The sequence below is a fragment of the Nelumbo lutea genome, chromosome 2 (genome assembly GCF_056320005.1).
Source record: "Nelumbo lutea isolate HS-2025 chromosome 2, American lotus-T2T, whole genome shotgun sequence".
Lineage (NCBI taxonomy): Eukaryota > Viridiplantae > Streptophyta > Magnoliopsida > Proteales > Nelumbonaceae > Nelumbo > Nelumbo lutea.
Window position 1 is genome coordinate 68876082 of NC_142685.1, and position 16257 is coordinate 68892338.

At 33.3% G+C, this 16257-nt stretch overlaps 1 protein-coding gene across 1 annotated transcript; it reads left to right on the plus strand.

The window, feature by feature from the left end:
- Positions 1-12867: 12867 nt before the first annotated feature.
- Positions 12868-15724, plus strand: LOC148871384 (dnaJ protein homolog). Its single transcript, XM_088970310.1, has 5 exons — positions 12868-13337; positions 14050-14215; positions 14317-14735; positions 14839-15037; positions 15148-15724. The coding sequence occupies exons 1-5, from the start codon at positions 13188-13190 to the stop codon at positions 15465-15467; spliced, it is 1254 nt and encodes a 417-aa protein (XP_088826436.1). The 5' UTR covers positions 12868-13187; the 3' UTR covers positions 15468-15724.
- Positions 15725-16257: the final 533 nt, after the last annotated feature.

The following is a 16257-nucleotide window of genomic DNA, read 5'->3' on the forward strand; positions in this document are numbered from 1 at the left end:
ACCCGCCAGCAAGGAGTAGTCGCCTGCTAGAACAAAGTAGGGAAAGGGAGGAAGTGAGCTCAGTAGCTACACAACCGGCTCCTTCCTTGTTGAGTCGGCCCTCCCCTTGTCACCTGAGCTACTAGCAATCCCGATGCTTGTAATCTTGATGGTAGTCCTATAGGCCCAAAGGACACTGGGCAGCTCGTCCACCCACAACCCTTTAACTTGCGCTAAGTGAGCTTTCAGTCCATAGAGGATGGCCCTGTTTGTTGCTTCAACATCGGGGTTGCTAGTAAAAGGTAGCTCGTGCGCAGGCAGGTCAGACATATACCCTATAGTGTCTATTCATTTCGGTATACATTAAGATCGGGTTATTCCTACTTAGGCCCAACTCGTCTGATCGACACTTTGGGAGTAATCCATACTTAGAAAAATTTTGCACAATAAAGATTTTTGAAACTACTACATTGTATTAATGAAAAGGAGTTCGAAGTACACAAAAAAAAAGAGTTACATCTACTTAGCCAAGCTTAGAGGCTCTGGACATCATATATGTACAGGGGGTCCAAGAAAAGAGGCAGATAAACATTAGTTGATGTGGGGCTCCTCGTCCCCAACAGTAACTCCAGCAGGCTGGTCAGTCTCCATCTAGTCCTCGGCAGTAGTGTCTCCTCTTCCTCCTTCATTGTCTTTTCACTGAGGAGGTCGTCATCACTCTCTTCCTCGAAGTCCAGGTCCTTGGTAGCCTCCCTGGCCATCTCCTTGGTGACTCTGGATGTGATGATAGCACTGAGGTAGAGCTTGGGGAACTCATGCCGTGTCAACCACCTGCTAAGCTTGAAGCCCTTGTGAAAGGCCGTTGTTCCGGTCTCAATCAGTAATTTGTGTTGCTCCTCGACAGCCTGGACCTTGGTATCCTTGATCGCGTCGTCAAAGATCTCTGTGTGCTCCTTCACGAGTGCTTCGAGGTTCTCATTCTCCCTCTCGAGAGCCTCCCTCTCCTCCTTGAGCTTCTTCTTCTCTTCCCTTAACAGCACAATCAGCTCCTTTTGAGCTCGCGCATCCTTCTCCAACTTATGAAATAAAATCTAAGTACCAAAAAGAGTGATAAAGAGCACCATCCAAGGATCAGATACGTACCACCATACTGTAAGTAGCCACTCTAGCCTCAAGCTAAGCCACCAGTAGATTGGCCCATTGCGCGACCTCCTCAACGAAGATTGCATCCTTAGTCTTGAGGAGACCGAGCTTCGAGATCAAAATGTTCTTTGAGCTGCTTGGGAGGAATCATTCTCCGAAGGATGGCCACCCGAGTGGACTGGGGCTCAGACACTGGAGTTTCCTCGGGTAGGTGAGGTGGAGATAACGAATAGATTAGTTGCAAGGATATCAGCTTGGTAGCAAGGATATCAGCCATGACTCCTCTTCTTTCCCCTTGTCATTCTTTCAAAGAGCTTGGTAGCAAGGATATCAGCCATGACTCCTACAAAAGATAACGAATAGATTAGTCACAAGATTAAGACAAGCTGCGAAGAAGAAAACAAGTGTGTGCACCAAGATGGCAACCTACCAGGAGGACTCAACCCAACTTGTATGAGCTTTTCTTCGGACATGAAGTTTTCGAACTTCAACTCGAGCTTCGCCCAAGAACGAACTTCCTCCTATGTCTCTTTGTCCAACTTGATGTCGGGGTCCTGAATGGCAAGCCTCTAGTGAGTCAGAAATGGCCACCCTGTAGTATTCCAATCCACGAAGTAACGCTTCTTCCAGGTTGAGACTTTGTTGGGGAGGTCGTGCAAAATCTTGTAACCAGGGCGATGAGACATGTAGTAGCTTCGCCTATGCTTCGAGAGAACACAGGGTGGAATTCTTTTTGGTAGAGCATATCGAAGAAAAAATGTTGAGGGTCAAGGGTCAGTTATAGTCATGGAAAAGGGAGATGGTACCTACATTGTTGCGGATCGAGTTGGGGTGGAGTTTATCTATGGCGATGTCAAAAAATTTGACGACCTCAATGATGAAGGGGTGAAGTGGGAAATGTAACCCAGCTACGAGCTGCTCCTCGAACACCATGATTTCATCATAACTGTGGTCCCAAGGAAACCTTCCTAAGAGAATACTATATACAAGGTTGTCGGGTAGCTTGTACCGAGCTACCAGGGAAAGGAGTCTGTTAGTCGTCATTGTAGAAAGACCAAAGTTGTCTAGTCCTCAAGTCCAACGTTAAGTGGAGGCCCCCTCACCTGAAGCCTCATGCTCTTGTTGAAGTGTGTCTACTTTGGATGAGTTGGAGTCCAAACCCCGCATTGAGGCATTCACCTCGACAGGGTGAGACTCGGTGGAATGCACCAAGGTCTCCACCCCAACCCCAGCATACTCTTCACTCTGGTTAAATAGGCTGTCCATGCTAATGCTAGACATACTGAACTAGAGGAAAAAAGGCAATAGGAAATGGAAACAAAGAAAGACAAACTCACCAAGAAGATCAAAGGAAGCGAAACGACCTCAGATGCAATGGGAACTAACACCGGTCTAGAAGACTAAAGCGCGACCTCAACAAACTCAAGCACGCAAAATATGGCAAGAAAAATGGGCCCCTCTGGCCCTTATTTATAGTCACCACGACTGGGACTCAACGAGCAAGATCTACATGATACACAACTCTCATGAAAATTGGCTTCATGCCACTCGAGATCGAAATCAGTTGAGTGTGCGAATTGACATCCACGGAGTTTATAAATGGCATGGCGTTCACACGTACCCGGTACACAATCTAGGATATTCCTTGGTCGAGCCAAATGGGTCATGAAGATCCGCCCTCCGAACCGCCTGGAAGTCGAGCCATATTCACCTGGGCTAGCCATGAACTCCTTGCACTGGGTCAAGCCCCTTGGCACAAGGAGTGGGGGGCAATTGATGAGGGGTGATTTGGCCCAACCTAATAAGTAAAGGACATGTAGATGCGACCTGCCATCCAGACAACAAATCAACATGTGGTGCCACATTAGCAGATCGCGGGACCTTGGGTGATCGGTCACTTCGGAGCCGGAACACCTCGATACCCACGTACGCCGAGGTGCCACATAATCAAACCTAGAAGCTCGCCAGTTGTCTCCAAACTTCTCGGGATCACATCACATAACTATAGGCCTTATCTTCACCCCACTCGAATTAGAGGGAAACGATAAGCCTTATTAACTGGTATGTTACCCTCCTTCCAAAGCGGAATGGATCCATACGTCACAGGCTGAGGATTCCGGAAGCGTTTCGTAAGACCCACGGCAGCCCAACTATATAAGGGCATCAACCCCCAAGACTCAGGTATGCGTGGTTACTTGCTCACTAGCCTACTCGCAACTAGAGTACAATACTAACTTAAGCATCAGAGCGACCTCGCCAGGTTAGCCACCTTGGGTTCTCTTATCCTTTGTCTTGCAGCTTGGTCTAGCTTTTACACGACTAGTTTCTAGGTAATTTTCCAGATAGGAGCTTCCAAATTGCGCACCATCAGGTCTTTTCCAGTTTTCAATTTTCATGTTTTTTTTTTTTGCATTTTTAGTGTTTTGTTATAATTTCCAATGTTTTTTATAATTTATTTGTTTTTACATTTTTATATTTTCTACAATCTATAAATTTTCCTATATTTTTTGTTATTTATTTGTAATTTCTGTGTTTTTATATATTTTTTGGTGTTTTTTCTACAAATTTTATTTTCTGATTTTATTTTTCAATTTCTAAAGTTTCTATAATTTGAAAACAAATTTTTATTTTGTTTGCAATTTCTATAATTTTTTAGATTTTTTGAAATTTCTATGTTTTTAAGTATTTTATATTTGAAAATATTTTTTTTTGAACTTTTTCCTATTTTTCATGTCTAATTATTAAAATGTGTATATATTTTGTATTTTTCTACGAAGGTTAAAATGGTAATATATTAACACCCGTTACTTTGTTTAATGTCAAGTTAGTGACATGGTGAGTTTTTGACATTTTGAAAAGTTGTGGTGAGTTTAAGAGAAATGCTGAAAACTCAGGATGTGTTTTAGATAATTTCCCTAAATTTTTATTACATAATAATAAAAACAAGAATAATAACAACAACAACTATAAATAGGGTTAATTATTAATAATCTTTATGACAATTAATTAATTGATTATGAATTGTGAAATTTAAAGTATTTTAGCTTCTTGATTGATTAATTATTTATTATTTTATATTTGAAATTGATAATTAAGGGAAACATTTATAATTATGCCAAAAAAATCCAAGTATCTTATATTTGACTATTAGTAGATACATAATAACCAAAGATAAAATTGTAAGATGACCATTTGTCATAACTTAACGTTCAAATTTTGTGCATTCAAATATGAGAAAAAAGTAAAATATTATAAATTTTTGGAGTATCTTTTTTTGTCAATACTTATGTTTAGAAGTCAGATATTAATGTTAGAGAACAAGCCTTTAGTTATAATGAACAATCCCCTTTGCTATAAAGATTTACTCCTCTTGAACTTGTGGATGCAACAAGAAATTCAAACTAGTGTAATCTCTTTAAAGGATGTAAGATTGTGCATTTGTTTGAAGGTGTAGTTTTCTTTGGGAAAATTTTCGATTAGTACCTGTACTTTGGGCCTAGTACCACTTTGGTCCATAAACTTTGAAACGTGACAATTTAGTACCCGAGCTTTCAAAACATGTCAATTTAGTACCTACTGTTAACCAGTCTATTAAGTAGCTATCAAGTGGCATTTGAAAAGACACAAATGCCCTTCTAATGTAATCTAATTTTCTTTATCAACCACCCAAATGTTGATAAAAAATGAAGTCTCAAATCCTTGCCTCTTCTATTTAAGAAAGTTTGGGTCAACAGAATAGAATAGGCAATGATTTGGGATTGTTCATTTTTTGTCAACGTTTGAATAGTTGGTAAAGAGAATTAGATGACATTTGAAGGGCGTTTGTGTTGTTTCAAATGCCACTTAACAGACTGGTTAATGGCATGTACTAGATTGACACATTTTGAAAGTTCGGATACTAAATTAGTGCATTTTAAAGTTTGGTCCAAAGTAAATGGTACTAACCGGAAATTTTCCCTGTTTTATATAACTAGTAAGTGTGCACGTGACAGTTCTAGATGATGATAATGATAGTAATAATGTATCCAAAATTTTCTATAAATTTTATATTTTTATTTATTGTTTTTACTTTTTTTGTTTTTTATTATTAATTAGATATAAATTGCAAATTCAAATATCATTACATAAACCACTCATCCAAATATGTGATAATCGAATGAGGTTGTAAAGTTTCAAATTCATCGATAGGCCTACCTACCTCGCTAAACTCTTCTTTTTGTAATGCTTTATCTTTTTTGTTTATCTTTTCTTGTTCATTTATATAAAAAAAATGTAAGATTTAAATAGAGGGAATTAAATGAGGTGAAAAGTAGTAGTTCAATTTACAATTTAAACCTCACAATTAAACAGGAACCAAATTACAAAATGAGTATTTTAGTCAAAAGAAAGTCTCACTTATTTTTTGTTTAATATGATAAATATATGATATTATACATGTGTTTGATTGTTTTTGTCCTTTGAAAAATTCATGTATTTATCAATAAAAATTATTGTTTATTACACTTATTTTTTTAATTTGATTAATAAAAATATCACAAATATGTCTAACTTTTTCTATATTTTTGTAAATTTTATATTTAATTCAATTTAAAAAAATTTATTACCTAATTATGATTTCATAGGTTGATAATTTGATTTAGATGATTGAATTGTTTAGCCACAACTTAGATAAATAATGGTTTTGCTTTTGAGTTATTTTTAAAATACATGGTTTATATTGCTAAAATAATGACAAATTTAATTAGTAGCATTTATTAGTGAAAAACAATTAAATGTAAGATTTAATAAGAGAAGATGGGAGTTAAAACCTTAAGTATAAGACTTAATAAGAGGGGACTAAATGAGGTGGAAAGTAATAATTGAATTAAGCCTTACACTTAATAAAATGACTTTCATACCCTTTATCAAACAAAGAAATAGAAGATAACTTTAGTCTAAAAAATTTTCACTCTACATCCACACTTTTATATTGGTGATTTATTGAATTTAAGTTTAAAGACTTGTATCAAATCTTCTTACTCTATAGCTTATATTTATAATTTCAATTTATTGTGCTAATTGAACCATTACTTGCCTAAAGACGGATCGAACTAATTTAATAGTTGCTTGACCATGGTTTTAGGTTCATTTTCTACCGAATTGTTTATTTGTAAAAAAAGCATTGACTTGACCAACAACATGGTGACTTAGCTAACCATTCAATTTGTTTAGTAGGGTGATGGAATAGACATTAATTTTCTTTTTTCATAACTTTTTATTCCATTTCCATCATTTAGCAAACATGATAGAGGTTTCATTGCTAAGGATGTTTTAAATTTTGTTTTCCATTTCTATTATTTATAAAAATTCTTCTTATTTATCATACTTAAAAACTGGATTTGTTTCCAAGTTGATTTTGAATACATAAGTTTTTATACTATTAAAATTATGCTATTGACAAATTTAATTAGTGAAAATTTATGACATGAAACAAAAAAATATATTAAACTTATGATTTTATGAGAGATAATGGAAGTTAACCTTAAATAAGGGACTTAATGAGAGAGAATAGAATGAAATGAAAAATAGTATTCAATTTACAATTTATATCTTCTTAATAGAGAGGGGTATTTTTTGTCAAGAAAAAGTCCGAAAGCCTTAAAGATCTATTGCCATTTCTTATAGATTCTAAGTAATTTATAATCCATCTACAAATCAACATATAGCTCCAAGTGTCTAGAGTAATTAAATTTGTTCATCTAAATACTCTATGCAATTTCAATTACAACTCATTAAGTTTTGTAATTTATAGATGTATAAAAAAAACAGACATGTTGTGTAATTATTTAAGAAGCATAAAAAGAATTCCATTTTTATCCCCTTATATAATTCAACAAGAAATTAACAATGGAGGACTCAATTTGTTCAATTTTGGCCTCATTTTAAGTAATCAACAAAATACTTGATTTGCCCTCAAATTCAAATATAAAAGCATTAACACTTAGGGAAAAATACTTCTTATAGATTTTCCAAAAACTATAGAGCTTTTCAGTGATTTTCCAAATATTAAAAGTCATTAATTTGTAAAGCCTTTTCTAACTTGTTTTACAATTGCTCATTTGCCTTCTCTTGGGCCATAAAAGAATTGACTTTGAATTTTATCAATATTTTTACGAGTATGTTCATTTGAACATCATTTGAAAAAGAGGAATTACATTTTTTTTTCTTTTTTCATTTTTGCTCCATGGGGCTGCACATCAGGGGTGGCCCATTCTCCAAACCTATAACCCCCAATCAAGGTGTATATGGGATTTAACCCAATAGCCTTTACTGACTACAAGGTTCAAAGTATCGACACGTATCGGCCTATAACGACCGATAAGTATCATTTCGGGAGCTCCCCAATATGCCCCTATAGGGGGTGTATCGGGGTTTTGACCAGTTCAAGGGGTGGAGGAGCCTTAAACCGACGCCCCTGAACTAGTTTTGAAAAAAAATAAAAAAGTAAAAAAAAAGTACCAATATGGCCCAATACGCCCCTACTGATGTATCTTGTGTATCGATATTTTGAACCTTGACTGACTGGCTAGTTGGGGCCTTGTAAATTGAAGAACTACATTCAAAATTTATTTAATAAGGATCACTCTTTCATCTTAAAAAAAAAATAATTTTCAATTTCCAATCCTAAATTTTCTTCTTAATTTTAATTGTGATGTTCAAAAAGCCGTTGCGCGTTAGCGCATCCAGCATTTTTGCTGCAACGACTTATCAATTATGTCTCGAATAATTGAGGCACCCATGTATTTTTCTTTGTTTAATGATATTGAGATGCTCATAATCTTAGAGATCAATTTTTAAACCCTATATCTGAAATATTTTTTTAGAAAAAATTAACTTTTTGAAATGGATATTTTGAATGAAACATTCTCAAACATCTTGAGATTGAGCAGAAACAACTTATAAACCAATGGAAAAGCTAATCCAAAATCCATAATCAATGTGGAACCACATTCAAAACCCACATTTTAAAATCATTAAATAGTGACAATAGAACCTACTTTTAAAGATGACCAAATAGCAATGATTTTGTTCAATATTAATTAAGAGAGAGTGAGAGATACATCTAACTAAATGCTTCATGAAATTTTAGTTATAATTCATTATTAATTAAGATAGATAAACATTCCATAAAATTTTAGTTACAATTCATTTAAGTAGTTCTTTAAAAACAATCAAGAAAATATTAAATTTGTCATCAAATTCAAATCTAAAAGCATTAATACAAAGAGACAACATTTGTCAAAGTAAAATTGCAGAAGTTTTTAAGGGCTATTGGTACTTTTTAAAATAGTACTAACAGGGACCCATGCGATGCACTAGATTTATTAAATGAAAGCTAAATAATCAAAAGGGCCATTTACTAAAATACCCCTTATAGTTTCATGGATTTACTAAAATCTACCCTATAGTTAAAATTTTACTAAAACACCACTTATAATTTGCAATGGATTTAATCAATCTTCCATTAGGTGAGAGTGGAAAATGACAGTGTCAACCCTAATGTTCATTTAAATAAATTTAATCAAAAGAAAATAAAAATAAAAATGCCATTTTTCCCTTTATAAGACATGGGCAACAACTCTATTAGCTATATTTGGTTATTTTTGTCTTTTGTACAAAAAAGTGTTAAGGGTATTTTTGGAATAAAAAGTTATGGGCTTAATGGCAAAACAAATACTCCTTAATTAAATGTTGATTAAGTAAATAAGTTGTAAAATATATGGGATGTTTTAATAAAATGAAAACTATCAGGTAGGCTGAAGTAAATATGTAAAATTATAAGATTTGTTCTAGTAAATAACCCTAATAGAATCACATAAAAGTATACAATTATTTTATATTTTTCAAAATTTTAAATAATTATTAATTATTCATATTCTTTATACTACTTTTAATAAAATTTTATAATATAAAAATAAAAATAATTAATTTCAATTAGGTTTATTTATCAAACTGATGAAATCGACCAACCTGATCAATTCGACCCGAGTTGGTCAATTTCTAGTATTTTAGGTCAGCTTTGGTTAAAAAATTTCCCAATTCGACTAAGTTGGATCAATTTCATTTTGGCCATTTGTAAACCAACCAAAAGCGAACGACCTAACCATGGATATATATTAATATTTTATATTTTAAATATAATTTTTAATATGGAAAAGTGGGAAATTTCCCATATTTCTTAGTCTAAAATGTTTTATATCATAAATCTAATTTTTAAATTTATTTTATAATAATTGCATTATAATTTTCAAAATTAAATTTAGTTTTTAAGTTTAAATTGTTTGAACCGACTAACCAAACCAAAAAATCGACCTAAATTGATTCAACTTGAGTGGTTGGTTTTCACAAAAGGTTAGTCGGTTTAAGCTGAGCAACTCCCTAAACCTGACCAGGTCAATTTTGTTAGCCAAATAGCCTACGACCGAACCGAACCAACTCATGAACACTCATGATTTCAGCTAAATTAATGGTCTCATCTCTGATAAATAACAATAGTTTAATCTCCAATAAGTACTAAAAATATATTAACTTAGTCAATAAATAGTGTAATCTCAAATAATAGTTTAATCTCTATTAAATTTTAATCAATAAGTTATAACAAAAATAGAATAAATACAATAGGTACACTAAATTAAATTTAAAAATTTCAGTAATAGTAGTTTAATCTCCAATAATTATTGAAAGTTTTCTATTAAATAACAAAAGAAAATAAATTTATACATAATCATTGAAAATACATTTATGACAAAAACAATGAATAATTATTGAAATACAATAAATATTAATTTTAGTATATATAATTATATAAAAAATACAGATGAAGAGTTTAAAATTATTATTAATAAATATCATTTTTTTGAAAGTTATTTTCTCGAATTATTACTTGATATTAGCGAGATTATTTATTTACAATATTATGTAAAAAATTTCAATTATTATTAATTTCAATATTATGTTATAATTATTTGTCTATTTTTCAGAAAAATAATTATATTAAATATTTGGTTATTTAAAATACCTAGTTATTTAATACTTAAATAATATGTAACATATTTAATTACTAAATATTTTAAATAATGATATATTTAGCATAACTTTATTTTAAATAGTTTCAATAACGAAACTATGCAATAAAATAATAAATATCTTAAGATAAAAAATCATAACATAATATTCAAATTAATAATAATTTAATATTTTTATAAAATTAATAATGAAATTATGTAATAATAGTATAAACTTTAAAGTCTCTCTCTCTCTCTCTCTCTCTATATATATATATATATATATATATATATATATATATACAAAGTTGTCAAGAAATTTTATCCTTTTTTTTTATTTTTTATTTTTTATTCCATGTCATTTTTTTTTAAAGAACCAATGAGATGCACTTTCCCAATAAACTAAATAATCTCTTCTCTTAAAATTTCTCCAAAACTACCTCCCCCAGTTTCTCCAAAATTATCTCTAATTCCTATTTATCCTCTCCCCTACTTTATATATCTAATTATCTATCTAAAGAAAGTTTGATTTAAAAATTTAAGAATTATTTAAATATTTTAACAAAATTATATAATAACTTAAAAATATTTATTAAAAACACAAAAAATAATTTTATATTTTTATAAAATATATCACCAAATTATGTACTAACAATTTAAATTATGTTTTTTTTTGGATTATCAATTTAAATGCATTTCAAATATTTAATAATATGTAATAGATTTAAATAAATAAAATTCAAATAACAAAAAAAATTAAATATTTTATAAATTATTTAAATATTTAAATAACTAAATATTTATCATAATTATATTTTTAATAGTTAAAATAACAAAATTATCTAATAAATAATTTTATATTTTTACAAAATATATTATGAAATTATGTACTAACAATTTAAATTATGTTTTTTTGGATCATCAATTTAAATGTTTTTCAAGCATTTAATAGTATGTCATAGATTTAAATAAATAAAATTTCAAATAACAAAAAATTTTAAATATTTTATAGATTATTTAAAAATTTAAATAACTAGATATTTATCATAACTAGACTTTAAATAGTCAAAATAACGAAATTATGTAATAAATTAAAAAAATTTCTTTAAAGCAGAAAAATAATTATAGCACAATATTTTAATTTCGTGATGAATTTTGCAAAAATATAAAGCTATTAATATTAGGAATATTATTAAATCTATTATAATTATTTTTCGTGTTTTTAATAATTATTTTAAATTTTATACTATTATTACATAATTTCGTTATTAATTTTGTAAAAATGTTAAACTATTATTAATTTGATTATTATGTTATGACTTTTTTATTTCATTGCATAATTTCGTTATTTTGACTATTTAAAATATAATTATGTTAAATATTTCATTTTTTTAAATATTTAGTTATTTATATATTTAAATAATATATAAAAATATTTAAAAATACCCATTTTTTGAATTTAAGATATTTAGTTGTTGAAATATTTAAATAATTAAATAATTTTTAATTAATTATTTAGCTATTTTTATATTTTATTATTTAAGACATTTAGTTATTGAAATATCGAAATAATATTTTATTTTGTAATGTTAAATTTCTGTTGTTTGAATAATATTTAATTTGAATAATCTGAAAAATCATAATTTATATTATTAGTACATAGTTTCTTAATGAATTTTGTAGAAATATAAATCTGTTAATAATATGAATATTATTAAATCTATTATAATTATTTTTTTGTGTTTTTAATAAATATTTTAAAATTATCATATAATTTGTTAAAATATTTAAATAATTTTTAATTTTTAATTTAGACTTTCTTTAGATAGATATAGATAAAAGGTGGCAAAGAGGATAAATAAAAATTAGAGATAATTTGGAGAAAATTCTCAAATAGATTAGAAATAAGTTAGGAGATAAATAGAAATTGAAGATTGTTTAGGAGAAAGTGGAGGAGGTAATTTAAGATAAATTTTAAGAGAAGAGATTATTGAAAAAGGAGATAGTCTCATTGATTCTTTAAAAATATGACATACAATAATAAAAAAAAAGGAAAAAATTCCTTCATTGCTTTATTTTAACATATATAAATATATATACGTGAAGGCGTAGTTTATGTATCCACAAAATAAAGAAGAATAAAGGATGCTAATTACGATGCAACTACTTTCACGGTGGTCCTCGTCGTATTGAATAATATCTACATTTTCCCGCGAAAGGGTGCTTTCGTAAATACCTGATAACGAATTCCGCATATATCCATGCCCAAAAGCACGCACAAAGTGTGATACCTTCTCGAACCCCAGCGAGTGAGTAGTTCTCCAAGAAGTGTCTAGAATAAAGTTTACAGCCGTCAAATTAAAAATCATCCAACGGCTAATATTCTTTTCTCTCGTTAAAGAAATAGGAAAGAATTCCAGAGTCTTCGTTGGCGGTCAATACCTAACTTCTAGTTTCAGATGAAGAGGAAGTGCGTGCCAATACGCAGAGAGACCAGAGACGGCATCTAACCGTACATCGGGACCATCTCTTGTACTAGTATGGGAAATGTTCTAGATGTGCGGCTGGATGTCGAGATCTCAGTGTGTACAGACACAATTTGCTTTCAACAGATCAGGGCTCGAAGAGCAACATCAACCGTCGATTTGTAAAACAAAAGACGTGACCCCGTATATATTCACAGTCATCAGTCATTGCCTCTGTCGCCTTTTTGCGTGCCCGTGGCTCTCAATTCTCGAAGCTCTCGAAGCTCCGGCTACCAGCCGATCGCTGGAGTCTTCCCTTCGTTATTAGGGATTCATCTGCGCTAACGGATAAATCGATCTCAGATCGAGTGGCTCTTTCAAGTTTCAACTACACTGTGAAGTCGTGAGGGTTTTTGACCGGAACTAGGGTTTTGGCTGTGTGAGGTTTGATTGAAAGGTTGGAGTTTGAAGGCTTGATCTGCTGGTTCTGGTCGTTTGATCGCTTGGAGAAAGGAAGGTTTCCTTTTTTCTGTTGGGATTTTGATATTGAGGGAAGATGTTCGGAAGAGCGCCTAAGAAAAGTGACAATACCAGGTACTATGAGATTCTCGGGGTCTCGAAAAATGCTTCGCAGGAAGACTTGAAGAAGGCTTACAAGAAGGCGGCCATTAAGAATCATCCGGACAAGGGAGGAGATCCTGAGAAGGTACTGTAGTTATGCTCTTTGTGTTGTTGGTCATTCTTCAGTTTCTGATGTTGCGTTATGGAAGTTCTGTTCTCTTGTTTATTATTATTTTATTGCGAAGTTTGAAAATTTCCTGAATTTTGTTCTGATAGGAATGGTCTAGGTGGGTTTGGATCGCATTGTTATTTGTTCGATTTTGGTCAATTGTAACAACGTTTCTGAAAGGAATCTGTTCTTTTAATAGCTTTAGGGGGATGATATGAACATATTACGGGTGATTTGTTGTTGAATTGTAGATTGATCCGCGGTCTGTTAGGTTGGGGTAGGTGGGTGATTGAGTGGGTGTTGGGTTTAATCATCTCATCCAGTCAATGGGCTTTGAACTTCCTGTTTACAAGGTGATCACAACAATTTGGTATTTTGGATGCCTTCTTCTGCAGTAATACCTACGAAGGTGTTCGTTTTGGTTTAGGTTTGTCGGGTCTGTTGGGCCTGGGATTTGGGTGGTAGGTTTGAACCCTACTAATGTCTTAGATGTTTTCTAGCCCACTGTTTGTCCTGTGATGCCTTCTTAACCGGTATATCTTACAGCTGAGGATGTATGAATTGTGGAAAATTTCTTTAGCTTTTGAATGGGGAGGACCTTTTATTATCGATCGATCCCTCTCATTTGCATCTAGCTGCAATTTAATTGGAACACTGGAATTTGAAAGTGTGATTTTTTTGATTGCAGTTCAAGGAGTTGGCTCAGGCTTATGAGGTTCTGAGCGACCCGGATAAGCGAGAAATATATGATCAATATGGAGAGGACGCTCTCAAGGAAGGAATGGGTGGAGGAGGAGGTGGCCATGATCCATTTGACATCTTCCAGTCCTTCTTTGGTGGCAGCCCATTTGGAGGTTAGATGGTTTAGTCAGTTCATTGTTTGTTTGTGGGAAATTATTGTTGATTGATTGGCGTATTGTTAAACTCGGGACTGGGATTGTTTTGTGAGGATCAGGTGGTGGTAGCAGCAGGGGACGAAGGCAGAGAAGGGGAGAGGATGTTATCCATCCTCTGAAAGTCTCTTTGGAGGACCTATACATGGGCACATCTAAGAAACTCTCGCTTTCCAGGAACGTGATATGCTCCAAGTGTAAGGGCAAAGGATCAAAATCGGGTGCTTCCATGAAATGCTCTGGTTGTCAAGGATCTGGTATGAAGGTTTCCATCAGGCACCTTGGCCCCTCAATGATTCAGCAGATGCAGCACCCTTGCAATGAGTGCAAAGGAACTGGGGAGACCATCAACGACAAGGACCGGTGCCCACAGTGCAAAGGTGAGAAAGTCGTTCAAGAGAAGAAGGTGCTGGAGGTCATTGTTGACAAGGGTATGCAGAATGGACAGAGAATAACGTTCCAAGGAGAGGCTGATGAGGCGGTATGTAGTGCATTGTAGTTAACACTGTTGTTGCCCATGGCACATCTGTTTTGTTGGCCTCTGTAATAGACTCAATTTTGTCTTCAATGGTGTTCTTGTGCAGCCTGACACAATCACAGGGGATATAGTCTTCGTTCTGCAGCAGAAGGAACATCCCAAGTTCAAGAGAAAGGGAGATGATATCTTCTATGAGCACACCTTGTCTCTAACTGAGGCCTTGTGTGGATTCCAGTTTGTACTGACTCACTTGGATAACAGGCAGCTCCTCATTAAATCTAACCCCGGGGAAGTAGTGAAGCCTGGTAAGCTATAGGTTGCATTTTTTCTCTGAGTGCTCGCTCTATCCAGTCTGGGAAAAAAAGTAGAGATGAAGGTGGTGATTATTAATGTCCTTGGTGCTTTTGATATGCAGATCAATTCAAGGCAATCAATGATGAAGGCATGCCAATGTACCAGAAGCCATTCATGAGGGGGAAGCTGTACGTTCACTTCACAGTTGAGTTCCCGGACTCATTGACCATGGAGCAGTGCAAGGCGTTGGAGGCCGTGCTCCCACCGAGAACATCCCAGCAGCTGACGGACATGGAGCTGGATGAGTGTGAGGAGACAACACTGCATGATGTCAACATTGAGGAAGAGATGCGGAGGAAGCAAGCTCAAGCCCAAGAGGCCTACGAAGAAGATGAGGATGCTCATGGTGGTGCGCAAAGGGTACAGTGTGCTCAGCAGTGAGGATTTAGCTTCTCCTAGAGAAGACAACTGGAGGTGTCTCTTGAAGGTCGTAATCCGGGATGGGGTTTAAGGTGCTTGTGCCTTCTGTCAAAGAGGGGCAATGCGAGATTATCAACAGCAAATCTAAACTGTGCTGATTCAGTGTGCTTGTTGAAGACGTATGAATGTGGAGAAGTTTTTTAGTGGAAAACAATCTTCTATTTGAACTTACAGTGCTACCTACTAATATTCATAAAAACTGTTCTATCAGGCTGTCATGGTTGGTTTTTCTGCACTGTCTGCTTTTATCATCGTAGGCAATTAGATTATAAACAGCTACCGCCTGTGGTCCTATCCCTTAAGCGTAGTAAAACCATAGTTTTAATCAGAAGGTCATTACCTCCTGTGGTTTGCACCCATCTTCTCTATCGATAAATAGCCGTTTGTATTTTCGTCGAGTTGCGTGACTAATAAAATAATGAATACAAGGAAATGGTGAAAAGCATGTAGCTTCTACTAACTAGCAGCTAGCGAAGAGAGCGAAGCTCTGTGAGTAGAAGGATACTATGCAAATCACCATTTACTGCACCACTAAGCGTTATTACTCTTGTTAAACTAAGTTAGATCTAGTTTCCATCTTGAACCAGTAACTTTCTTTTCTAGTTTCTTAGGTATCTTGTTTTAGTTGCATCTTAACTTACTGAACACCTTTTTGGTTGTCTGGTTTTATTTTTGAACTAAGAAGAGTTCTATTCCTATTTATTTTTAGCAAGTCTTTTCTTAATGTCTTATTGAACTTTAGAACATTTAT

What these genes read in the sequence shown, in the direction of transcription:
- LOC148871384 (XM_088970310.1), top strand. Translation starts at nt 13,188, where the DNA reads ATGTTCGGAAGAGCGCCTAAGAAAAGTGACAATACCAGGTACTATGAG. An exon ending in TGGTGGCAGCCCATTTGGAG is followed by an intron (nt 14,216 to 14,316) that starts GTTAGATGGTTT and finishes TGTGAGGATCAG; the next exon opens with GTGGTGGTAGCAGCAGGGGA. An exon ending in CGGGGAAGTAGTGAAGCCTG is followed by an intron (nt 15,038 to 15,147) that starts GTAAGCTATAGG and finishes TTTGATATGCAG; the next exon opens with ATCAATTCAAGGCAATCAAT.